The 23,939-nt window shown below is 35.6% G+C and overlaps 5 protein-coding genes across 6 annotated transcripts; all 5 read right to left on the reverse strand.

Moving 5' to 3' along the window:
* Positions 1–13: 13 nt before the first annotated feature.
* On the reverse strand, positions 14–5,875 carry LOC130713798 (lysine histidine transporter 1-like). Its single transcript, XM_057563604.1, has 7 exons — positions 3,136–5,875; positions 2,197–2,586; positions 1,271–1,664; positions 599–704; positions 401–492; positions 251–319; positions 14–162 (listed from the first exon to the last, which is right to left on the reverse strand). Exons 1-7 carry the CDS (start codon positions 3,333–3,335, stop codon positions 64–66), a joined length of 1,350 nt encoding a protein of 449 aa, XP_057419587.1. The 5' UTR covers positions 3,336–5,875; the 3' UTR covers positions 14–63.
* A 148-nt stretch (positions 5,876–6,023) lies between these two features.
* On the reverse strand, positions 6,024–9,440 carry LOC130713799 (glyceraldehyde-3-phosphate dehydrogenase, cytosolic). The gene is made up of 12 exons (XM_057563605.1): positions 9,301–9,440; positions 9,149–9,172; positions 8,928–9,028; positions 8,719–8,834; positions 8,226–8,325; positions 7,679–7,825; positions 7,526–7,586; positions 7,343–7,440; positions 7,088–7,230; positions 6,825–6,908; positions 6,534–6,623; positions 6,024–6,320 (listed from the first exon to the last, which is right to left on the reverse strand). Exons 1-12 carry the CDS (start codon positions 9,302–9,304, stop codon positions 6,275–6,277), a joined length of 1,014 nt encoding a protein of 337 aa, XP_057419588.1. The 5' UTR covers positions 9,305–9,440; the 3' UTR covers positions 6,024–6,274.
* LOC130713800 (uncharacterized) lies at positions 9,392–13,009 on the reverse strand. Its single transcript, XM_057563607.1, has 3 exons — positions 12,698–13,009; positions 11,303–11,448; positions 9,392–9,634 (listed from the first exon to the last, which is right to left on the reverse strand). The coding sequence occupies exons 1-3, from the start codon at positions 12,741–12,743 to the stop codon at positions 9,392–9,394; spliced, it is 435 nt and encodes a 144-aa protein (XP_057419590.1). The 5' UTR covers positions 12,744–13,009.
* Positions 13,010–18,086: 5,077 nt separating this feature from the next.
* Positions 18,087–20,707, reverse strand: LOC130712941 (uncharacterized). Its single transcript, XM_057562753.1, has 9 exons — positions 20,447–20,707; positions 20,181–20,265; positions 20,058–20,102; positions 19,884–19,975; positions 19,551–19,613; positions 19,180–19,298; positions 18,991–19,072; positions 18,805–18,894; positions 18,087–18,285 (listed from the first exon to the last, which is right to left on the reverse strand). Exons 1-9 carry the CDS (start codon positions 20,705–20,707, stop codon positions 18,139–18,141), a joined length of 984 nt encoding a protein of 327 aa, XP_057418736.1. The 3' UTR covers positions 18,087–18,138.
* Positions 19,977–21,542, reverse strand: LOC130714355 (protein MAINTENANCE OF MERISTEMS-like). 2 transcript variants are annotated; one of them, XM_057564253.1, is made up of 5 exons: positions 21,088–21,542; positions 20,821–20,995; positions 20,447–20,737; positions 20,185–20,265; positions 19,977–20,102 (listed from the first exon to the last, which is right to left on the reverse strand). In XM_057564253.1, exons 1-3 carry the CDS (start codon positions 21,484–21,486, stop codon positions 20,730–20,732), a joined length of 582 nt encoding a protein of 193 aa, XP_057420236.1. In that variant the 5' UTR covers positions 21,487–21,542; the 3' UTR covers positions 19,977–20,102; positions 20,185–20,265; positions 20,447–20,729. The 2 variants fall into 2 exon arrangements, with proteins under 2 accessions (XP_057420236.1, XP_057420235.1); XM_057564252.1 differs by having other exon boundaries at positions 19,977–20,265; positions 20,447–20,995.
* Positions 21,543–23,939: the final 2,397 nt, after the last annotated feature.

Raw genomic sequence — 23,939 nt, forward strand, 5'->3', positions numbered from 1 at the left:
TATCCATTGACAAAATGTCGTTGGGAAAAAAGTGATTCTACAGTCGCCATTGTGCTAAAGAGATCATGAGAAAAACTTGTAGGTCTTAAAGTCTAGGATGATCTGCCTCAACCCGCCAATAGGAGCTAAAAGCATCAATGCCAATCCAAATAGGATGCAAAACTGAGACAACAACAAGAAAAATCATTAGTCATATACAGAAAAAGGTAAATAAAAAATTCAATATCATAGAAACTTTTGTTCTACATACCCAATTACAAATCCAAGACCAGCTAAATCTCTTTGGTTTGTGGAGGACAAGCCACATTATGCAAGGAAGCTGCAAAAAAATAATGAAATTAAAATCAGCATTTGCTAGTAAGATGTTAGTTTTTTGAGATACTATACATATTTTGCTTACAAAGTATGTGGTAGGAGCAAAGAAAAATCCACCAAAGAAACTGAGAAGCCCTCCAAAGAAAGGAAATGAAATTCCAACGATCATCGTGAATGCTACACATAAGAAACAAATTTACAATTGTTAGACTAGATACATGTGAAATTAAGTGCATGGTGAAATGAAACCTTACAATAGTGTTCGAGGGGGAATCACACTCACCAACGTATATGTTACGACTGATGAATCGAAGGTACCAAGTTGGTTTGAATTTCAACTTTTTTACCATGAATGATTCTGTCATGTCAAACACTGGAACAGAAAAGACCTAACAAGAAAATTAATTAGATTTGGGTGTTATAACACATGCATAAACAAAGCTTCTTCGGTTTCACGTTTAAATCTTTCAAAATTTATCAATTCATAAAAGCTACCAGAAGTGATTCTTCTCCTCTCAGTGTGGATATCTATGGAACATGTGATACCATTTGAACATTTTTAAGGAGAGAGATAAACTCAATGTCTCACAAACGTGTGACATGAGATGTAGAGGTAAAACAAGTCTTCACACCTGTTGATTAAGAAACCAATGGTTGTGATTGTGATCATATACTTGTACATGGTTAACAAACTATAATGTTCTTTTAATCTCAACCATTAATTTCTTAATCAACCGCGTGATGACTTATTTTATCTTATGTAGGGAGTAGCTAAATTGGTACTAGACTTGCATGCCCATGGCTCGCGAGAGGACATTTTTTCGCCCCTCGAGAGCGAGAACTTTAAGTACCTTAGGCACGCATGTCTCTAGCTCAACGTAGCCAAATCTTGGGACATGAAAAGATTATAATCCGACTTTCTAGAGAGAGAGAGAGAGAGTGGAAATTGATGTACCTGATAACTTCCAAGTACATGAACAACAACAAAAATGTTTGCAGCTGCAATGAGCCAACGAGGTTGTTCAAGTGACATAAGGATGTTGTCCTCAACAGAGTTTCCAAAAGACCGGTAACCTAAGATTGCAATAGGAAAATAGCACGCAGCCACTATGAGATAAGCAACCCAGGTGCCTCTCCACATTGCTTTTTTGGAAGGCTGTTCAGGTGTAGAAGGCAAAGTTGCTTGGATTTCCAAAATCACGCTGTGCCCAGCATACCCAAAAGCTATGTCCCCCAAAGCACCAAAGAAGCCAAACACGTTTCCGGCGGTGGTGGAAGATCTTCCGCCATAACTCACGTTTGGTACAACGCCCCTGTGAATTGAAGCCCCCCATGCAACCACGGAGTAACTGCACAAGATATAAAATAAAATTGTTACATGATATATTAGTACCAGAATGTATATTTTAAGGCTAAAATGTCATGTGAAATTTTGGTGAATATCTCTTTTTTCTTCACATGTGTTAAACAAGTAGAACCTTATCAACATTTATTAATATTAATGTAGAAAGACTTTGAAACAAATTTTAAGTTTATCATGTGACATTTATTCATTGTGCTAATCATAGTGCTAATTTTCCTCTTGTAAAAAAAATCACAATAGTCAAAATCAGGATTTTGACCTAAATTGGGAAGAGGGTTATAAAAATCTTAAAATTAATTATACTTCCTATATGTACACACATATAATACATATAAATTCTTAATAAAGTAGCACCAATAAAAACAGGGAACAAAACACTAGAACAAAATATGATATAGCTAGCCACTAAATCGAACAGTCATAACATCACGCGATTTAGTGATTTAAATTGTGATTTTGAATTCCATAGTACATATTAAAATTTTATTGGTGAAATAGAAAATTGAGACACCAATTACCTTAGGGACATGAGAGCGGCAGCAAAGGAAACACCGGAGATGGAGTTGAAACTTGGGAGATGGGAGAGAACATAATGAACAGAAGAGAACATCATGATGAAGTAAGTGGTCTTGATGGGCTTACAGTCAATACATAGAATCTCATAAGCCCTCTTGAGGGATTTTCCACCAGTGATCATGTAAACTATGCCAAGACCCACCTCCACCATCAGTTGTTGAGGCACCACAATCCTCAACCCCCACTTTTCCCCAAATACATGCTGCCCTAGTTCATGGTACCTGTCAAGCCTCTTTCCCTTCCCTGGCTCTGGCTCATGCATTTCAATCATTTGCCATGAAGTGTATAGAGTGCAAACCCATGAAAGGACCAAAATTACCACTCCTGGACCCCTGTTACAACAAAGAAACTAAGGTTGCATTAAAACTATACAGTCAACTAATCATGTTTGAGACGAGAATATCAACATCCAAATGTTTCCAATTCCCATAAAATCAGGATTCTTGAGTTTGGTCCATAAAAAAAATCTCTTCGAAATACATCCCGAGTTTGTTCCAATTCCCATAAAATCTTGAGTTTGGAAATACAACGGTTTGAGTTGGTGGGAGTGACTAAAACCAAAATTCAAGACTGAAATTACTAAAAAAGTAGTCTTTCAAATTACTTTTTCTTTAGGTATATTGTCCTTCACGGTCTATTTCCACAAATTGAGGCGGTATTCCAAAGAACTTTTTTAGGTACCAAAATTAATAATTTCCGATTTTATATGGATCAAAAACATATTTAACATTTATTTTTGTGTGACAAGATGTACGCTAATCTTAAGCTGCAAACATTCACATCTTAGCCGGACTAGTATTTCACGGAGGTTTTCTCGACACAAATTATTGAAGGGGAATCAAGATTAAAATTTGGATGAAGTGAAACAGAAACATGCATACCATCCAAGCTCAGACATGGCGTAGGGGAAACCCAAGACTCCAGCTCCAACGACGGCAGTGACATTGTGAAAAGCAGAATACCACCACTTTGCATTCCTGGATTTAGAGATGGGAAGCCAGTCATTGATATCCTTTTCTTTTTCATCCAAATTTCTTCTCTTTTGCTCCTCATCATTATGTGTAACAATTTCAGTTTCCATGACTGCCTTTTTTACTCTTACTATGTCAGTCACGGTAGATATCAATTTAACATCAAAGGGATTCAAGGGAATATATAGAGGTTTTTTTTTTTTTTTTTTTTTTGTGTGTGCTCAAAGATATGTATATCATCTGTTAAATTCAAGATCCACAAATTTGTTATCTTAATTATCATAAATCATCTGTAAGACGAATTTTCAAGTTTTTCTGGATAATAACTTAATTGCGTTAAATTTTAAATAAATAAAAATAATAAAATGTGATACCTTCTCTTTCTTTTAAAAATCTCTTTTTAACTTTTTAAAACTACTATTATAATTTGATATATAATAGTAAATATTTTTTATGCAACGCCGGATTTTTAATTGACTTTGTACTTTCAAAAAAAGAACTCCGCATTAAGATAATTATCTTCTTCTCCTAGTTATAATTGACTTCAAAGACTATTTTCTTGGTATGAACTTCAAAGATTTAGCTTCAAAAAAAACCTTCAAAGATTTATTTATATCTAATCAGTTAGACGTTTGTTCTTGAAGTACATTAATCCGCTTTATTTTTCAAAGTCCACTTCACGGTATTATCTATCTTCACCCCACCAAAACTCTTGAAAATATTATATTTCCAAGAGTAAAAGATAAACCGGAGTTCTTAAAAAAAAAGATAAACCGGAAGTGACCTCAACACCTTTTTTTTTTGAACTAAAAGATAATTAAGTAATCCATCATTTCATAACTAGTAACGCTTTACATTTTTTTTGTTTAAAAAAGTAAGGTTTGGTTAAATTTCTTTTTTAAATATATTCAGGAACAATGGTTATGCGAACGTTTGGGACCATTTTGTACTGTACCTTTGCTTTCAGTTCTTCCTGGCTCTATGCAATTCAGCAATTGGTTCTTTCATCTTCTTCAGTGTCCGGCAACAGGAGCTTTCCGCGGCCGTTTTCTAGTGCATTTGAAAATAGTGATACAGATATGTGTTTGATCCCCAAGCTTGGCCTGTTCAGATAGTTTTACTACAGGTACACATCGCTGTGAATGAGTTCAATCGGTGGGGGAAGATGATACCAAGTTGCGAACCATGGTTTTACAATCGCTCCTGCAGGCAACGCACCAGTTCAATTGAACACTGATGGGAGCTGGGTTGAGGGCATATATTAAATGGGTGAAGGTGGCGTGGTTCAAGATGCTGCTGGTCGTTGGATGTCTAATGTCTGGTTTCTCATGTTCGTATGGTGCAGCCTGTGCATTCAAGGCAGAGCTGCTGGCTGTGCATGAGGGTTTGACGCATGCTTGGAGCTGGGTATTCGTGATGTAGCTTGTAAGTTGTAACTCAAACACTAAAGAGGTTGTTGAGCTGCTGGTACAATGGGGAAGTCCGTAGCATCCTAATTTAATTCTTTCTATTCAAGATTGTTTGGCTTTGGACTTTGAATGTGAACTACTTCCCTATTAGTCGGATTAAAATCGTGTGGCGGATGCCTTGGCAAGCAAGTTGAATGAATTGTCCTGCGTATATGGAAGGCCCCTCTTGACCTTAAAATATTGAATATCAATGTAATTACAACTATATTTACTTTTTATTGTCTCGTCTTTTCACCTACTAAAGACATCCTGCCTCCTTCGAGTGGCACCGACAGCACAGCTGCGATGACCAGAAGTTATTCCAACTTAATAACTCACGAAATCATTGTTCAGTGATATATTAACTTGGTTAGATTTAAGACCCATACCCATCCTATTAGAAGAGACTCGAACAGGGGTATAGGTTTAACAGAAGACATTCAAATATAACCCAAATGACAAATTGAAAAAATAAATTACTTCTCTCCAAGGTTCACCCCTGAACATCCTCATTTCCAACCATACGTACAAGGTACACCCGCTCCACAAATTACATATCGAATGTAATAAAATACTCTATCATAAAACTTTCATAGATAATTCTCAATATGTATATGTAATAACACATCAATCTTATTATAGAATATTGAAGGGGAATTGCACTCATCTCCTCCCATGAAGTTTTACCGATATTGTATTAACCTCCCATCTAGTTTATAAAATATATTGGCCTCTCCTTTCTCTTATATTAAATTGAATAATAAGGGTGTCAACTAACTGTCCGATGAAGCACAGCTTGATTGGACTACCCCGCAATAAGTCACTTTTCTTCCCAGTAAGTCACAACTTGAATTAGACTCCGACGTAGGTAATAAGCAAAATTAAATTCATAGAAAACCCTTAGTAATGCTTACAACTAAAAACTATTCCAAAGAAGTTGAATTGAAAGTGCTTATAATAAAATATAAATCCAAACAAACAACCATCTACCATTGGCTTCATTACCCGAAGAATAATCAGGGTTTAATTTTTCCATCCAAAGTAATCTTTTTCAACTTCTGGAATCTCTCTAAACTACGAGGAAGTCCCAGAAGCTGTTTACTCTCATTCAACTACGAATTATTTCAGTTAATTCTGGTTAGTTAAAGCTACATTCATTATATAAGCTGCCGACTTCATATAATATGGATTTCCACATAAAAATCAACATGAGATATCAATTCTTCATCCAACCTTCGTTCAAAAAATTTGATACCATTAAGTTAACAATTTTATTTGCTCATTTCCCAACATTGTTGAGACCATTAAGTTACCAATTTTATTTGCTCATTTCCCAACATATGCAACCAATGATGAAAACCATCTATTATCACATTAACAAAAAGCCGATTACTCAAAAATACGTAAAAATCTGAAACAGTTGATCCCTCAATGTATTAAGCAACCAAAAAACTAACGCTCATCATGGAGCAACTTCATGAGTTCGAGAAACCAATTTATTACTGACATTTCAATCGGTCAAGGTCAAGAAGCGTAACTTGAACGAGATACATTGCAAGAAACACACTTAAGCCAGTTGGTCACTTTGCAGCACCAACACCTTAAAGAGATTTTGCAACATGCACGATCAGGTCAACCACACGGGTGCTGCAAAACAACAGAAACGAGGAATTAGAAAACTTAATCAAAAGCAAAGCAACTTCATAACTAGGTGGATTCCACTACTTTTAGCAACCAACTGGGAATAAACTATGGTGGAAAAGAAACCACCATGGATTCCACTACTTTTTGAAATCAACACGAAAAGAACAATCATCCGAAGGAAAAAATATTAAAGAAAAATAGTATGATGTTGATTACCTGTATCCCATCTCGTTGTCATACCACGAGACAAGCTTGACAAAGTTGTCATTCAAAGCAATTCCAGCCTTGGCATCAAAGATACTTGACCTGAAATATTAATTACGAAATCAGTGAATAATAATTACCGACTCAAATACATAAAAGGGAGTCCATTCCTTTTGTCGAAAGCATAAAGCATTTTTAGTATTGTATCTAAACCACTTGATAATGAAATTTAGGATAGACACCATCAGTAGCAACCTGTAATTAACAACTTGTAAGCTGCTGCTAAGAAGTAAGAACGTTTACCTGTTGTCGCCAATGAAGTCAGTTGAGACCACATCATCTTCAGTGTAACCGAGGATTCCCTTCAATTTGCCCTCAGACTCCTCCCTGTCAAAGACACAAATATTAACTATATTGCAAACCAGATGAAAGGGGATTAGGGAGAAATAATGCAGCCATCTTTGCAGATATCATAATAGAACATTTAAGTCCTCATAAACTATAGTTCAAATTAAGTGCTTCTGAAACACAACTCCAAGAGGAGAACACATGCATTGTGCCCTTACTTGATAGCAGCTTTAATTTGATCATAGGTGGCAGCCTTCTCCAGTCTGACTGTGAGGTCAACAACTGAGACATCCACAGTAGGAACACGGAATGCCATCCCGGTCAATTTTCCATTCAAAGCAGGAAGCACTTTGCCAACAGCCTTGAGAAAGAAAAAATGAAATAAAACATCAGATAACAGTGACTATGAACAACAAAAGGTTGCTGGTAAAGAGTGTGATGTGAAACACCACATGTGGTGCCAAACATCTCACCTTAGCAGCTCCAGTGCTGCTGGGAATGATGTTGAATGAGGCAGCCCTTCCACCTCTCCAGTCTTTTGCGGATGGCCCATCAACAGTCTTCTGAGTGGCTGATTTGCACAACAGCATGGGAAACATGAATTAGCAAGCCATGAGATAAGAAATGCAATCGTAACTAACTAGTAATAAACCCACCAGTGATGGAATGAACAGTGGTCATCAAACCCTCAACAATGCCAAATCTGTCATTAATAACCTACAAAAATGATAAGCTAAATGTAAGACATCAAGCAGCCAAAGCAGAACTAAAATCCGAGTAACAAATATCAGCAAGGTAAGAAAGGAAACCTTGGCAAGGGGGGCAAGGCAGTTGGTTGTGCAGCTAGCATTGGAAATGATGTTAAGCTCTGGCTTGTACTCATGCTCGTTAACACCTACAACAAACATGGGAGCATCTTTGCTGGGGGCAGAGATAATAACCTTCTTGGCACCACCCTGTATCAATCAAACCAAAGTTAGTTAAAAAGAATGACAAAGTTTTTCGATACCATTTACAAACAATTAGATATAACTTCAGATGTGGAAGGCCGGTAGCTAACTAGAACTGAATTCAAAGTTGGTTAAAAAGCTTAAGACTTCACAAACGAGTAACTACATAGACCTGATAAATCACATGGCTGTTTTCGGAAAAAAAAAAGTGAGATGCATCATGCATGAAAGCAACAAATCTATGAAGTATAGGCAAGTTCAAGCAATATGTCGCAATCAGACCAAACTACATGAAAACAGACCACTTAATAACAAGCATATACATGTATAAGCACTAATTAAGGAATTGTCATGAGTCTTAACAGAAAATTAAACAACAGAAAATGCAAGCCACGGATATTCAAACCTTCAAATGGGCAGCAGCCTTGTCCTTGTCAGTGAAAACTCCAGTGGACTCCACAACAATATCAGCTCCGGTCTGACCCCATGGGATCTCCTCTGGGTTCCTGAAGCACATAGTATACAGGATAGTTAAAGCCAATGTTGTATAAATATGATTCAACAATAACAACAATCAACCATTCATTTCCACACAACGCACCTTGGACACAAACAACTTCACAGGTAATTATCGAATGAAACTAAAGCCTAACACCGTACTTTCAGATTAAAAAAAACAAACATCAATAACATTGGGATCTCCGCACATAGTTTAGGGATCAATTAAACCAACCCATAATGCATCAATAAATCAATAATAATAACATAACAAGACTTAATTTCCACATACCACACCTTCAACAATTACACAGGTAATTTTCAAATGAACTAAAATCTAACTAAAAAAAAAATTAAATTAAATAATAACATGCATAGCAATCTGAGATTGGAAACAATACCTGTTTGCAAATACAGTGACTGGCTTATCACCAAAGAGAAGGGTGTTAGCGTCCTTGACAGTGACCTCGTGGTGCTTCCATGGACCGTGAACACTGTCATACTTAAACATGTATGTCTGCACACAAAACACAAAAACAAACACGAATCAGATCTACAAAATCACGTTAAACCAAAATCCGATCGGAAAAATTCAGTAAGAGTTTTGTACCATGTAATCGGTGGTGATGAATGGATCGTTAACAGCAACAAGTTCAACATCGTCTCTGGTAAGAGCAACTCTGGCCACCAAACGCCCGATCCTTCCGAATCCTGTGAGCAAACCAAACAATATTCAACAAAAACGAAATTCCAAACAGTAATACAACACGATAGATCATAGATCCGATCTAGCCAGAGAAGAACATAGATCGAAGGATGAAGAATATTTACCGTTAATTCCGATCTTGATCTTGCCTGATCTCAAACATGGAAACAAAATTCAACAAAAATTCAGATCAGATCGAACTAACTGAAGCGATTAAAGAGAAAAATCAAACAGAAAAGGAAAATCATGAAGAGGCTGTGAGTGAGTGAGTGATTACCCATGGTTGTTGAGAGAGTGAGAGTGGATGAAGAAGTAGCAGTTGATTGTAGAAGAAACGTGAACGATGAAATAGGGTTTAGGGGAAAAGGTTATATATAGAGGGTGAAATGACTGGTGGGTAGGTTAGTGCGGTTAGGGGTTTTGTCTGTGGTACAAAGCCCAAGCCCGTGTATGACTCGTGATGCTGCAGCGGTGAATTCGGTGGCGTGATCTGTGCCGTTGAGAGGAGGAGCGGGGCCCACTGGTTGATGTCTTTTTCTTGGTGGCCACGTCATGTGGTTGAAGAATATTCCAGGTTCAAGCCCATAGTGTGGCCTGCCTTTGTTTTCGGCCTGTAATAATGTAGTATAATATTTTTGTTACAATAATGTAAATAATGTAATAATGTAATATAATATGCTGATGCCTTGTTCTATTTTACTTTTTCTTTGCTTTTTTGGGTTCTGAACTTATGGTTTTGGTTTGTTTGTTTGATGAGTGAAAATGGACTAAGGCATAAGCCTGGAAGCTGGGTGGGAAGGCCCACGGCCCTTGAATGTGATTGATGAGGATTGTTAAATTGTTAATAGTCTTTCATATTTTGTTGTGGTGCAGAATTTTAGTAGGGAAATTCTTATTCTTAATTCTTATTCAAATTCTATTCTTTGGGGCTGCGGAGAAGAATGAGTGTATTTGGTTTTGCATCTTCTGCCATTAGGCTTTGTTTGTTTCGGATAGAAAAGTGGAAGGAAAGAAAAGAAAGAAAAAGAATGAAAAGTGGGATGATTTTTTAGGGTGTTTGGTTTAAAAGAAAGGGAAAGAAAATCAGAAGGGGCTAGAGAGGTTTATGACACTCCGAATTTTTCTTAAGAAAATTATGAGTATAACTATGGAGGAGGTCATTGGGTGTTGATTGCAAGCAATGAGTAATGACCATTGGAAAAACAAGGTATCTCCAAGGAAATAAGAAGCAAGAAGAAAACAGTTGACAATTGATCCATTTGCCAAGAAAAAAGTAGTTGGCCCCCTTAATGGCACCCCTAAAGCACCATCATCGTGTGCCACTGCAACTTTATTTAAGTAAAATCGTTAGTTGTGTGTGCCATGGTTCTAAGGATCGGTTTTCTATGTTAATAAGGTTTCTAGCATGTTTCGATCATCATTATATCTTATTGACTTCTTTATCGTCAGATTGGGTTTTTAGTTTGCGTTTTTGCAACCTCTGCTAGTTCAGGAGTTTTAGAACCATAAGTTGACCACCAATCAATAACATCTGTCATCACAACATCTACTTGGACTGCAGTAATTGCATATATGTCTTTTTTTCATGTGAAAAATTGCAAATTTGTCTCGTAAAAGCTTTTTCTCCTGTGATTTTTTAAATGCTTGCATTATTGTAGTGATCACTTCCTCATCCTTGTTTGGAGCCTTTCAAGCTATACCTCATGGAGCTGTTGTCTCAAGGTAACGAGTGTCATAAAATTTAGGGGTCAATACAAAACTAATTCAATGGATAGTGTAATTCATTTTTATTCGCCTTGTAGTAATTATGTTTTCCATTTCAGAATAGCAATATAAATATTTGTTTCTCCTCATTATCTCCAAGCACCATGTTCATCTTTTCATAAAACTCTCCCATTCTTTGGACTTTCACCATAAACAAACTTAATCAACACATAACTTGGTTTTTTTATGCTAATCACATTTTCAACTTCCCCCCAAAAGTTGTCACTGTGAATTGTTTCAGCAACTAAAACATTCATTACTATCTTATCTCTTTGTTTTACTCATTCTCTACATTCATACACCTGCTTAAGTAAAATATAGTGTGATGCAAATCTAGCTTTTGCAACTTTTAGCAACTGAAGATTGTTAAGGTCTGACCATGACTAATTATGTACTTAACTATTATTTTCCATGTTTATACGTGTTTCTCATCCATTCAGATGCTTCAACAAAATCTTTGAAAATTAAATTTAAGTGTGCACGACACAAGAAGACCAAAAAATATGTTTGTGAACCTTTTGTATTCCTCTCCCAGCTGCCTTGCAATTTGTGGCATTATCAATCACAATTTGTAGAACACTAGATAGGCCCACTTCTTCAATGACTCTAAGAAAATATTGAGCAATAGCAACCTCAATGTTTTCAACTTCGCGGAAGTTCTCTGCATACATAAACATTGATGTTATGTTATTCACAACAAGAACATTGATCATCGACATTTGCTTCATGTTGCTCCACCCATATGAAACAATAAAGACTCCTTGATGATATCAAGTGTCTTTGATAGAGCTAAATCTTTCCCAACAATGCTCAATAATATAATTCTTGGCTTTTTAAAAGAGGGGGTTTGTAACCTTTACGCCCCTTATTAACGACTTTTATCATTTGAACAAATTGTGAAGTTTTTAAGACATTAGCATAAAGGCCTCTCATCACCTTTATATCAACATCTACCATTACATCAGGTGGAAAGAAGCTTTAATAGACTTGGATAATCCATTTTCTTTCTTGCTAATTGTAGAACTCTTCAAAGATAAAGACAAACCAAATTGTTCTACATCTTCAACTCTTCTTTTAAGTATTTGAAATTCTTCTAGGTTACTCAATAATGTTGGACAACGTTGATTGTCGCTTTTTCCTTATTGAAGTGCACAAAAATGGTAATGTATCCATGTATATGGAATCGTGTATGAGTTTTTACAATGCTTTCATAACCATGATTTTAACCCTCTAGGACTTTTTTCCAGGGGCAACACCAGTGTAAATGACTATTTGGCAAGAGGCTTTGTTGTTTCTATGTGTTCACTTGTCATCGCAGACACCCTAGATGAAGTTTTAGCATGATGTAGTCTTGATGCAATCATTAATTGCTTTACTTTTCCAATATACTAGTTAGCAAGTTGGACAAACTTACCTATGTGTTTTACATTCCAAAAAAATTTAAATATGAAAAATGAATCTATAACCCATATCTGAAGTACTAAATATTTTTTAGAAAGAACTAAATTGCAAACGTGCGAGCTAGTAAACATAAGAAAGAGGTCGAGACAGAGGCACGACAGCAGTTTCACGGCGTAATGGTCATGCATGACAGCGTGACACCTTTGGCTACGGTAGTACGGTGCGAGCGGAGATGGTTCGGGCTTGATCGGAATCAAAAGAGTAGAGTCCATGGAAGATGCTAATTACTGATTAAGAAATAGGGCTTAGGAAAATGAAGCTTCACTGTTGTTTCACATTTTTGCCTTTACTTTGTATTTGTAAACTCTCAGTTCTATTAGGACCACTTTGTATTCTTATTAGAAACTAAATAGGCATTGAAGACATGAGAGTAACAACAGAGCATTCACAGCAATATAACACACATATGTATACTTAAACATCAAAACATATAATAATGGATGGCCTACTTGTTTGAAGCAAGCTGAGGCTGAATTTGTGATTGAATTTGCTCATCTTCCCCTTGTTGAACTTCAAGGATTGTGCCTTTTCAATGAAATTAATTCCTTCTTCTTTCTCCTCTTCTTCTCACCTCTATTTATAGTACTTAAAGGCAGTGATCCAGCTGCCCCATAAGCTGCTGAATCATACTTTGTAATTACTGGTTGTAGAGCTTCCTAAGAAAGCTCTGCAATCATCTCTCATTGTCCCAAAATTTTTCAAAATTGCGGCTTTGCTTCTCCCATTTCCTACAACACCACCTTTCCCTTCTATATCTCCTATTGTGCCAATTTTCACATCATCTTTCCATTCTCTTACTTGTCACTGCCACTGCAAGTGGCTTGCTTTCCCCAATTCTTGACTTTTTACTTCCTTGCTCATTAAGTTTTTCTTGCTTTTTTCCTGAATCTGCTATGTGACCATCTCTTCTTTTTATTTTCTTTCTTCTCTGCTTTCTTTGTTTGATCTTTTTTTTATTTACCTTTTTTTGTTTTTTATTTAGTTATAATAATAATAATAATAATAATAATAATAATAAGTAACAAAATGAATAAAAAATGTAATCAAATGATGACGGATAAAATTGGATGTTGACACTCATCTTTACTTATTTTTCTATTCTTTTACATAGTCCACTGGCTAGCTTTCAGACATATACCAGTAAAACATCTGATCCTTATTTGATATCAAACTTTTGTACTAGAAAAATGAGCAAGCAAAGTTGAATGTTCATTAATGTTGTTCTGATATGAAAGTTGGGCTTACATGCTTCTATGTTGGACTCTCTATAGGTGCAAGCATTACTCTTAAAGCACTTCTTGACTCAAGATTGAAGCTTGCAGAGCTGGTAATGGTATTGACTTCACATGCAACCAGTTTTCCCTTCTCATACAATATTTTTGATAGTTACTCGTGTTAATTCTTTTTTTTTTCTCCAAACTTACCAATTTAGTTAAGCACATAAGAAGGTGTTGCAAGTGTCTCAACTCTAAAGACTAGAAGACATTAATTGCTACGTATTATGATCCATTTGTACTTATGAGATTAGAGTACATATTGGCTAGGAGATTCTCATAATAGAAATAGGCTATGCAGCAAAATCTTAGAAAATTGTATTTCAAAGTTTTTTTAACTAGATTTATGGCATACTGATTATGTAGTTGTCCCACTTGCTATGAAGAAGTCTCTTTTGAATAATAGAACTTCAAATTATATGATGGGTTTTTACAAGACTAGCTCTTTAAACCTTTTTTTAAAGGCTAAAAAACTTGCATATAAGATAATACAAGGGGTGATAAAGCCCATATACTAAGAGAAAGAGATAAGAGTGGAAAAAAGGAAAAAAAAAAGCAGAGAAAAATAAGATACATGAAAAAGCCATAACTAAGCTAATAGCACAAATTAATATGAGAATTCCCTGCCAACAAGAGGCCTAATACTTTAGAAGGTCCTAGCAAGAGCACAAATTAATATGAGAATTCCTTGCCAACAAGAGGCCTGATTACAAGTTCAACACACCACCAACTCTTTAAACTTGAAAGAAATGATACGCAGGACATTATAGTGGACAATTTGCACCTAATAGTGAAGGGTTCTTGCTCTAGATAGTGATTGAAGAAACAACTTACTTTAGTGCACAAGCTTTGCCTCTCTTAGTTGATCAAATGGATTAAAATTTTACATAAAATCGAGGCACACGTGTGAAATCTTACAATCCATGTATCTTGCCTCTCTTGTTTATTGTTTACATACTTTATTCAATCCAGTAGAATTAATTATACATCACAGCAAAAAATCAACCGTTTTCAATACAATTTTTAATACCAATGATACCACACTACAATACAAGTTAATTATATAATACTCCATACAATCTTACTTATAAGACCCCTTAGATAAGTTTCGATGTCCCTTTATATAAGACATTATACTAAATTTTAGAAACAATTATTACTCATTTTCATATATATATATATATATATATATATATCCTTACACTCATTAAACTTTTGTAATTCCAAAATTATGAGTACAAACATTAATTAATTTTCTTCAACACTACCTAATACGTTAATTAATGGTGAATGTGGAAGATATTATAAACTATTTTAAGGCCACATTAACTAACCTCATTACATGTTTTCTTAATAAACATGATTGCTTCAAGGGTCTTATAATTAGGAACATAAAGAGTATTTTCTTACGTTATATAGTATATCATAATACAATTCTCTTCGATCACATTTACAACGTATAGCGTGAACTGGGGGTTTAGTGTATGCTTGGGTGGTTTAGTTCATGCTATTCATGTTTTTTTTAATCATGTAGTTAACTTATTTAACTAATTTAGGTGCTATAAATTTAAGCATATCCTAAGGTTTGTTGCATTGTTGAAATCAATACACTCTAAGAAAAGAAACCCCTAACTGGGTTACGTGTCCTTCTCTCATTTTTTCAGATTATTTTAAGTTTTCTTCTTCATTCGTTATTCCCGCTATGTTTCTCTTCCCTCTCTAATTTTCTGTCTTACTCATCTTATTGGTTTGGCTTAAAAGCATTTCTAGCCCCTAATGTATCATGTTTGTGCAAAAGACACCCCCACTCTATTTTTGTCTATGTTTGTACCCTCAATGATTCTAAAAGTATAGAAAGTACCCCTCCGTCAGTTTGACGTTAGAAAACTAACAGAGGGGCTGACGTGGCTTTTCTTTTTATTTTTTCCAATTGCCACGTGGATTATAAGAAAAAAAATTCAAAACCAAGAAACCTATCATCTTCATCTCTTCTATGATCTTCATCTTCTTCTCCATTGTATACAACAAAAAAATTCAGAAAAAAAAAACTTGAAAATAAAAATTCATCCTTTTTTTTCTTTTTCTTGGGGAAGAAAAGATTTTCCTCAACAAGTAATTTACTTGAGAAATTAGTTTTTTTAAAAAAACTTTAGAAATTGAAAATTGAAACCCTAAAGTCCCAAACCCAACTACATCAAGTCATCAACCCCCATTAACTTCATCTTTGCAAACCAACGGTAAGATGAGAAGCCACAAAAAGTCCCTTTGTTGTCGCCGCCGTCATTCCGCCGCCGATTGTCGTCTCTGGTCGTGTTCTCCGGCGACGTCCTTTTTCAGAAAGGAAGGTACTTTCTTGAAGATCTATGTCCCCTCTCTATGAATCTGAGTCTAGAACAAAGAAAGGAGTCGTTGGACACCCTCGCATGCATCTCAGATACAGATCCGAGTTCCACCGCCACACTTCTCTATGACTGCACCCTCCTTGGATCCAGCCCTCTATTCCACCGCCGAAGAAGCCGTTGAACGCCTTCTCCTCTCTTCACGTTCACCCATCAACCTCTCTTTTTGGATCTGGGTTCATCTCAAATTTCTTGGTTATGACACAAATTTCTGAGTTTTCAAATTTGGAAGCGGAACTGAAGAAGAGGGAGGCGAACAGAGAAGAGGTTTTGACAAAGAAAAGTAGAATATTTTGGGGCCGGTGGTTTTGCCATTGAGTATGATGGGTTAAAACCACATTAGAGTATGATGGCTTTTCCTGCCATACATTTTTTTGCACGAGCTTTTCCCCTTCATAGTGCACCTTGTAGCTTATTTTTGTCTTTACCTTCTGATTTCTTGATAACCGGTTACATTTAGATATGTTACGAAATCATATTATGTATTCTTGTGTATGGATTTTGATTTCGTTACCTTTGTTAAAGAATTTTTGGATCTGCTTATGAAATTTGTGGTATACATGTGATATGATGGAAAAAAATTGGATTTGCTCGTGAGTTTCTGGAATTTTAGATGAAGATGATGAAGAAGATATATATTTGTCACTTACGGACTTTTAGTGGCTTCTCATATGACCGTTGGGGGAGTTTCTGGGTTTTGGGGTTTCTTCTCTTTTGGGTTTTATGAGTGTTTTTGAGTATTTTTGTTAAGTTTCTTTCAAGTTGAGGCTTTTGGCTTGAGATTTGTCAAGGTTCTATCTATGTAATTTTGCTAGTTTTTTGGATAATGGGTTTCGGTGGTTTTGGGTGTTCATGGATTTGTTGGGTTTTTATTTTTTCTGGGTTTTTGTTGTTGTATACCATGGACAAGAAGATGAAGATCATAGGGGAAGAGATGAAGATGATAGGTTTTTGAGTTTTGAATTATTTATTTTGTTCTTATAATACACGTGGCAATTGGGAAAAATAAAAAGAAAAGCCACGTCAGCCCCTCTGTTAGTTTACTAACGTCAAACTGACGGAGGGGTACTTTCTATACTTTTAAGAATCATTGAGGGTACAAACATAGACAAAAATAGAGTAGGGGCGTCTTTTGCACAAACATGATACATCAGGGGCAAGAAATGCTTTTAAGCCTATTGGTTTTTCAGAAATTCAATTTTTTTTCCAAAACAATATGTTGTAGTCTGACCTCTTAGAAAGAGAAATATTAAAAAAATTGGAAAAATCTTATCTCTTATCCATTCCAAATTTCCCTCTCACTTTTTACTCTGAACTTCTGTCATATTCATCCTATCTCTTCTCATTTCCATATCTCACCTTTTCCCTATCTATTCATCACTTCTCTACTAGAAGAACTAGTGAATCCATTTGTTGTTCTTCTTCCTTGGTCTTCTACAACTCATCAAGGTTTGGTTTTTATCATTTTATGCTAATCCATTCCTCTTTTCTTTATTTTTTCTGATGTTCTTCTTCCTCATTTTCTATCATAAGCTTATTTGTGTTGACACTTTTTTTCCAAAATTACTCATACCTTAAAACCTTCCTCTTGCATGCAAGGTATTTGAGTTTTTGTTTTCATTCACTACTTTGATCTTTGCTTGTGTTACTGTTTGCTGATTCCATAATTTTGTTTTGAGAGCAGAGTTTGTTTGCTTTTATAGATTTAATTAAACAATTTTTCCCCTTTCTTTCCACATTAAAAAAAAGAAACCAAATCTTTTCCCTTTCGAGATCTATTTTTTTTATCAAGAACGGTGATCTATTTTTTGTTTTGAGTGTAAATTGATCTTTTGTCTTTGAAGATCATTTCCCCTTTTTCTACCCTCTAAATATTTGACTCAACATTGATTTCCCAAAGAACATCATAATGTAGTACAAACAACTTATTGACATAAATCATATGCATGTAATTGGTTATTAAGTTAAAAAGTAAAATGAAAACAAGTCTAGCTACATTCTAGTATTTCGTTTCTAGACTTTATAATTTATCTTTCCCAAACCTTATCATTTTTTAAAAAAATTTGTGTTATATCGAGATTGTGAAGATTTGAATCTCAAACCAATTACAAAAATCATATTTGGGAAATAATATTTTGCTTCAAATCTTCACAATCTCGAAATAACACAAATTTCGATGACATCTTAGCTGGAGGTGCACCTACTTAGAATGAAGAACTACACATTACAACTTACCAATTTGCAATCCTTCAACTTGTTGACGACTTCAATATTATTTACAATAGATGAAAAATACGGCTTCTCATTCCAACATACCCGAGTTCCCATCCGAAATTCATCCAATTCCTTACAAATAATGTTTTCCTACAATAACAAATCAAATGGAATGTACAAATCAATTCACTATATGAATAATCAAGATTCTGTTAGAACTGGTAAAGATTCAACAAGAATTTCCATGAAAATCGAGTAGAACTCCTGAATTGGAGTTGTACTTTATTCAATAGCTTAGAGAAGAAGATTACAATCTCTGAGCAAGAAACAGAGAACTGAATTCCACAATTCAGTTACACCAACCTCTAACTAACTCAAAGATAACCAACTCTCTAACTAACTGCTTATTCATAGGCAGTTTACAATTATTCCTACAAGTCCCTCGAGACTCTATTATTTAGGAAATGGTCATTAGCTGAAAAGCAGTGACATACTGACATCAGGTGCTGCCATCAACAGACATCTTAGGCCTCCTTTCATATATTTTACCAAATCGGGCCCTATCATTGAGGTGTGCAACAGAGACACTACAGGCTTCCCCCGATGCTATCCGATTCTTTATACTAAGAACAATAAAAGAACAGAAAAAGTAAAGATGCTTATACTCACAACAAGTGAATCATTGAAAATGTAACGGGTCACTTTGCTCCTTTGTATTTCTTGTTCAGCCATGATAAATTTTGAAGCAAACATAATTGTCTGCAAGTTGAATTAATATGCAAGTAAATTACATCAAATCAGGCTTTCACATTGTACAAATAAAATATTAAACAAGGTAAAGGTGAGAGCACTAACAAAATTATTCACCCATTGTTTTGATCTCATGCAATTAAGATCAAAACGCGTTAAATATTGACGGCCAAAGTGAATCAAAATCCTAACAACAAAGAAATAGCAAATGAAATACAATGTATTTGATTCAGAAAGGGATTACAAATAGATTGAGTGTGGATATGTCATGCAAGTTTAGTAATAGAATCTTACTCAGAATCCTGCCGATCTTTGTCTTTTGATTTCGGATCCAATTTGGTGCAGTAATCATACACATTTTTCTGAATGTCAGGGGGAGGATCGTGTTGGATATGGTCATTGTCATATTCATCCTGGTACAAAAAAAACTGAAACAAGTTAGAAATAAATCAATTACTGGAAGAAAAAATTTAACGACTTCCATTTGGTCGATTACTATGTGAGATTCCTATATTAATTTGAATTGAATATTAAATAAACATCACCTTGCGCAACTCATCCTGTCAATTATAAAATAGAAAATCAAATAAAACTAATAAGTATCACTCACCTAAAAAGTGCTATTAAATAAATCGAATTCACTTAAATAAATATGTGTCACTCACCTCTGGACGCGCCCAGGTGGGGGTGCCTTCCGGCGCCGTAGAAGAGGGAGAATTATTATCATCCTGTCAATTATAAAATAGAAAATCAAATAAAAGTAATAAGTATCACTCACCTAAAAAGTGCCATTAAATAAATCGAATTCACTTAAATAAATAAGTATCACTCACCTCTGGACGCGCCCGGGTGGGGGTGCCGTAGAAGAGGGAGAATTAGTCTGGGTGGGGGAGGTGGTCAGGGGGGTGGTCTGAACCTGAAAAGCAGAATAAACATTAACATCGGCAATGACCAAAAGTGCTATTAAACTTTAAAAAATGGGGGATTGAAATACTGACCTCTGAACGCGCCCGGGTGGGGGTGCCTTCCAGCGCCGTAGAAGAGGAAGAATTAGTCTGGGTGGGGGAGGTGGTCAGGGGGTGGTCTGAACCTGAAAAGCAAAATAAACATTAACATCGGCAATGACCAAAAGTGCTATTAAACCTAAAAAAACGGGGGATTGAAATACTGACCTCTGGACGCGCCTAGGTGGGGGAGGTTGTCAGGGGGTTCTGAACCTGAAAAGCAGAATAAACATTAACATCGGCAATGACCAAAAGTGCTATTAAACCTAAAAAAATGGGGGATTGAAATACTAACCTCTGGACGCACCTGGGTGGGGGGGCCTTGCGGCTCCGGAGAAGATTGAGAAACAATCTGGGTGGGGGAGGTGGTCCGCTCCTGAAAAGTAGAAGAAACAATTACAGAGTTGGTGATTTCTACTGGGTAAACACCCTTGGTTTTTATCATTTGGAGTACAAAAAAAAAGCAGAAGGAACAATAACTGAACTGATCATTTATGCTGGGAGAAACCCCATGTTTTTATCGTTTGAACTAAAAAAAAAAAGAGGGAATGAAATACCAGAGCCAAAATGCGCCTCCTGTTCCATGCTGAGAGCTCTTTTTCGTAGTGCTTTTGGAAGTTAGACCCATGTTTCCCCTTGTTATGCTTGAAAGCGATTGGTTGAAGAGAATCTTGAGCAACATCAAGATTCAACCCTTCCAACACCTCAAATTGTCTAGCAAGAAGATGAGGAAGATGGTGTTCCACATAGTTGAAGCAGAACAGTGGTGATAGACGGGTGGTGAAAGGAATTTGTTCTTGGAGCATAGCAGGCAGCATCTCCCTTGTATATGGGTGCCACTTAATATCCTGTTTTATAGAAAAAATTAAATTAAAATTTAGAAGACTGCCAGATCAAGTTAAAATAAATTTAGAAGCAAATTTAGCCTTACCGTGACATCCAGAGTTTAACAAAGCAGTTACTTTCGACACATATGTTGAATACTGGTCTCGACCAATCTTCTCCAATGAATTCATAGCCGAAAATAACACAGGTGTTGGCGGCTGCATTGTGAGGTCAATTTGAAGTTCTTGCTGCAACTTCAGAATGTGGAACAACAAAAAACTCTATAAAAGGAAAAAAAAAACATATCAACTCCTTCAATATCAAAAATCATAAATAAAAAAAAATTCAACAAAAAAATTATGTATTTACTTACCAATAATACCCAGGCGTTCCCATCAAAATATTTCTTGTCTCGACTTTTGTACTTTCTCATCCCACTATATAGGAACGAGAGTAAAGCAGCCCCCCATGCATAGCTGTTCACATCGTCCAAATTCTTAACGAATTGAACGTATGAGGGGCAACATCTATGTCCATCCTCTGATGGGACCACTATGCAAGTGATCACCATCAACAGTACAACATACATCTTCTTATCCTCTGACCTTTCCCCACATGCAATTTCTTTTAACTTAGCAATACTAACAGTAGTTTGATTTATCCCAAATATGGATGAGAATGCATCTTCATCACGGCTAGTATCTGAGATAACGGGTTTCCCATAAACTAGTAACCCGGTTATGAAAAGAACATCTTCTAGTGTGATATTCATGGAAATACCATTGATGTCGAATGAATAGAAATTCAAACTTGGATTAATTGCTTGATATTTTTCCATGAAAATATCACACAATTGACTAGGAAAGCTGTTGCATTTATGCGCTATCTGCACCAGGCGAAGAAGACAACTACCTGGACCATTGCATGATATAATACGTTCAATTTTCTCCTTAAATGCAGGATCCAGCTCCTCATACAATTTTGCCAATGTATCCAATTTTCCACAACCCATATAAGTCATTCCTAGATTCAACAATAACAGGTAGAGTTTTATAGACAAAAGGGGATCCAACATCAATTATCTAAATCAGAAACAAGAATGCAACTTGTTGGTTTTATTGAGAGTTAGCATATCTTTCAGCATCTAAATCAGAAACAAGAATGCAACGTATCCAATGAAGATTATTTTGTTCCTAATGTAGGTTTCTCAAGGCTTAAACAGATATTAATAGACTTAGGTGAAGCACTTAAGCACATAGGAGGTAGCATATTGCACATATGACATATCTTAACTTCATGTAATAGTCCAAAGATCAGATTATTAGCAGTCAAGGACCATGCTCCCTGCTAACCAAAAATCAAGTGGATTGATGGAAAGAATTTACTCAATTTGAGAAGGCTGTCAAGTTAAGAAATAACATTAGAATTATTGTCAGAGCAGATTTCATCATTCCATTTGATGTTGTTAGAACTAGTTAGTTGCTCTATAAACATATAAGGTTTTGTATGTAACATTTGGTATCAGTATTCCAACTCTACAATCTCTTATGTTTGGGACCATGTGCTGGATATTCAAGTTCCTTACAAATATAAATCCCTACCAAGTATCACCAAACAGTAAATGAGGATTGAAACAAACCAAGTTGTTAATCAGTCTTGCACTTAAATCAATCAGTGATTGCTGAAGAGTAAAATAGTTGGCATTAAATTAACTGGTGATTTGTTTTTATTTCTTGAAAAAAGAACAATTTCATGCTGCCAGATCCATCATAAAAGAAACAGCTGTGCCTTTAAAGTGTGAGAAACATAGCCAATAACTGGTAGGATATAGAGAAACATAACAAATAAGGAAATAATAGGATACCAACAAATCAAAACATAAATTTCAATTTGTTAGGATATATGAGAGGAAGGAAAACCGGTTAGGGACTGTGACACCAGTTAGTTTGTTGGAGGGGATTTGTTACATAAATAAATAACAGATGTGAATGTGAGGTTGGAGAGGGCATTCAATTTGGTACTTTGGGAAACCAGAGGAGTGGCTCAGTTAGTTTGTAGGAGGGGATTTCTTTCTTTCTGGTCATATAAATTACTAGTTTTAACACATTCAATTAGCTCAACAAGCAATTCACCTTAAGTAAAATAAAATGGAAAACTTGCATATTTACAAATATGAGTCTAAACCACATAAAATAATCTGTGTATGTGTATCACAAGATGTGATGGTGCATACATGTCATTTTCAGGATCAACTCTTCATGCCTGAGCTTGTACTTCTTCCATTTTACATTCATGTTCAATATCATCCACGTCATCTCCATAAAAAACTAACACTCAACACAAAAACTAAAAAATAGAAATATAGTATTCTTTCATCCGAGGAGATTTGGATTTTAAAAGATTTCGTTGCTTTTGGTTTAAGTACGTAAGTGTCAATGCAGACTAAATTAAATGCAATCAAGGCATCCAGGCCATGATCAATTACAAAAGCTAGTACTTAGTCCATGGAGAGGAAAAGGAACAATACACAATTTCAAGGCAATTTGAAAGAAAGAAAGTTGGTAGGGAAGAAAAGAAGTGGAAAATGGTATCAATAACACAAAAGAAGAGAACATCAAAGAGTAAGATGCAATTAGAAGAAGAAGAAGAAGAAGATGCAATTAGATGAAATTACCTTGAGTGGTTCGCGCGGGTGAGAGAGGAATTTTGAATTTCTTACTTTGGTTACACCTTACGGTATTGTGTTGCTCTTCGAAGGAGAAAGCAAACCGAAGTGACGAACGAACAGAGATGAGGAAGCGGTGCATAAACTGAAGTTACTTTTTAGGGACAATCAATGACCTCTCTTTATTACCTTTTTCGTTTTCCAAGATGCACATACTATGTACAAAAATGAAAAAAAAATTCAAAACAAACTTACAAGATTATTAAAATAAGTTACAATATTTTTCCAATATTCTTATATATAATAATTAGTTTAATCATCATTTTTAAGTATAGATAGATGTGTATTGTTAAAAAAACTTAGATGAAAATTTCCCCAAATTTATCATTATGACAAAATGGTAATCGGTCCGTTTCGATCGGACTCGGGTCAAAATAGTCGGTTTTATCGGGTGAAAAAACATCAAAACACCGACCGATTAGTGACTACAGGTTGTTCAAATTCGGGTTTCTCGAATGACAGTTTAGTTGGGTGAATCGGGTTCGGTCGGGTCGGTGAAT

The sequence above is a fragment of the Lotus japonicus genome, chromosome 4 (genome assembly GCF_012489685.1).
Source record: "Lotus japonicus ecotype B-129 chromosome 4, LjGifu_v1.2".
In the NCBI taxonomy this organism is placed as follows: Eukaryota; Viridiplantae; Streptophyta; class Magnoliopsida; order Fabales; family Fabaceae; genus Lotus; species Lotus japonicus.

Bases quoted from the DNA above. Each gene is read 5' to 3' on its own strand.
- LOC130713800 (XM_057563607.1), bottom strand. From the start codon at position 12,743: ATGAGCAAATTCAATCACAAATTCAGCCTCAGCTTGCTTCAAACAA. The intron at 11,449-12,697 runs GTAGGCCATCCA...TTATGTATGCAG, and splicing joins CCTCAGCTTGCTTCAAACAA to AGAACTTCCGCGAAGTTGAA. The intron at 9,635-11,302 runs GTTCACAAACAT...ACATTATTACAG, and splicing joins CTGGGAGAGGAATACAAAAG to GCCGAAAACAAAGGCAGGCC.
- LOC130713798 (XM_057563604.1), bottom strand. From the start codon at position 3,335: ATGGAAACTGAAATTGTTACACATAATGATGAGGAGCAAAAGAGAAGA. The intron at 2,587-3,135 runs GTATGCATGTTT...TTGTTGTAACAG, and splicing joins GCCATGTCTGAGCTTGGATG to GGGTCCAGGAGTGGTAATTT. The intron at 163-250 runs GTATGTAGAACA...TTGTTGTCTCAG, and splicing joins GGTCTTGGATTTGTAATTGG to TTTTGCATCCTATTTGGATT.
- LOC130712941 (XM_057562753.1), bottom strand. From the start codon at position 20,707: ATGCTGCCTGCTATGCTCCAAGAACAAATTCCTTTCACCACCCGTCTA. The intron at 19,614-19,883 runs GTCAGTATTTCA...TATAATTGACAG, and splicing joins CCACCCGGGCGCGTTCAGAG to GATGATAATAATTCTCCCTC. The intron at 19,073-19,179 runs GTAAGATTCTAT...CTTTGTTGTTAG, and splicing joins AAAGATCGGCAGGATTCTGA to GATTTTGATTCACTTTGGCC.
- LOC130713799 (XM_057563605.1), bottom strand. The intron at 7,587-7,678 runs GTTTCCTTTCTT...TCATTTTTGTAG, and splicing joins GCCTTGCCCCCCTTGCCAAG to GTTATTAATGACAGATTTGG. The intron at 7,231-7,342 runs GTGAGATGTTTG...TTCTTTCTCAAG, and splicing joins GCAGCACTGGAGCTGCTAAG to GCTGTTGGCAAAGTGCTTCC.
- LOC130714355 (XM_057564252.1), bottom strand. From the start codon at position 21,486: ATGAATATCACACTAGAAGATGTTCTTTTCATAACCGGGTTACTAGTT. The intron at 20,996-21,087 runs GTAAGTAAATAC...TTCCTTTTATAG, and splicing joins GGAACGCCTGGGTATTATTG to AGTTTTTTGTTGTTCCACAT.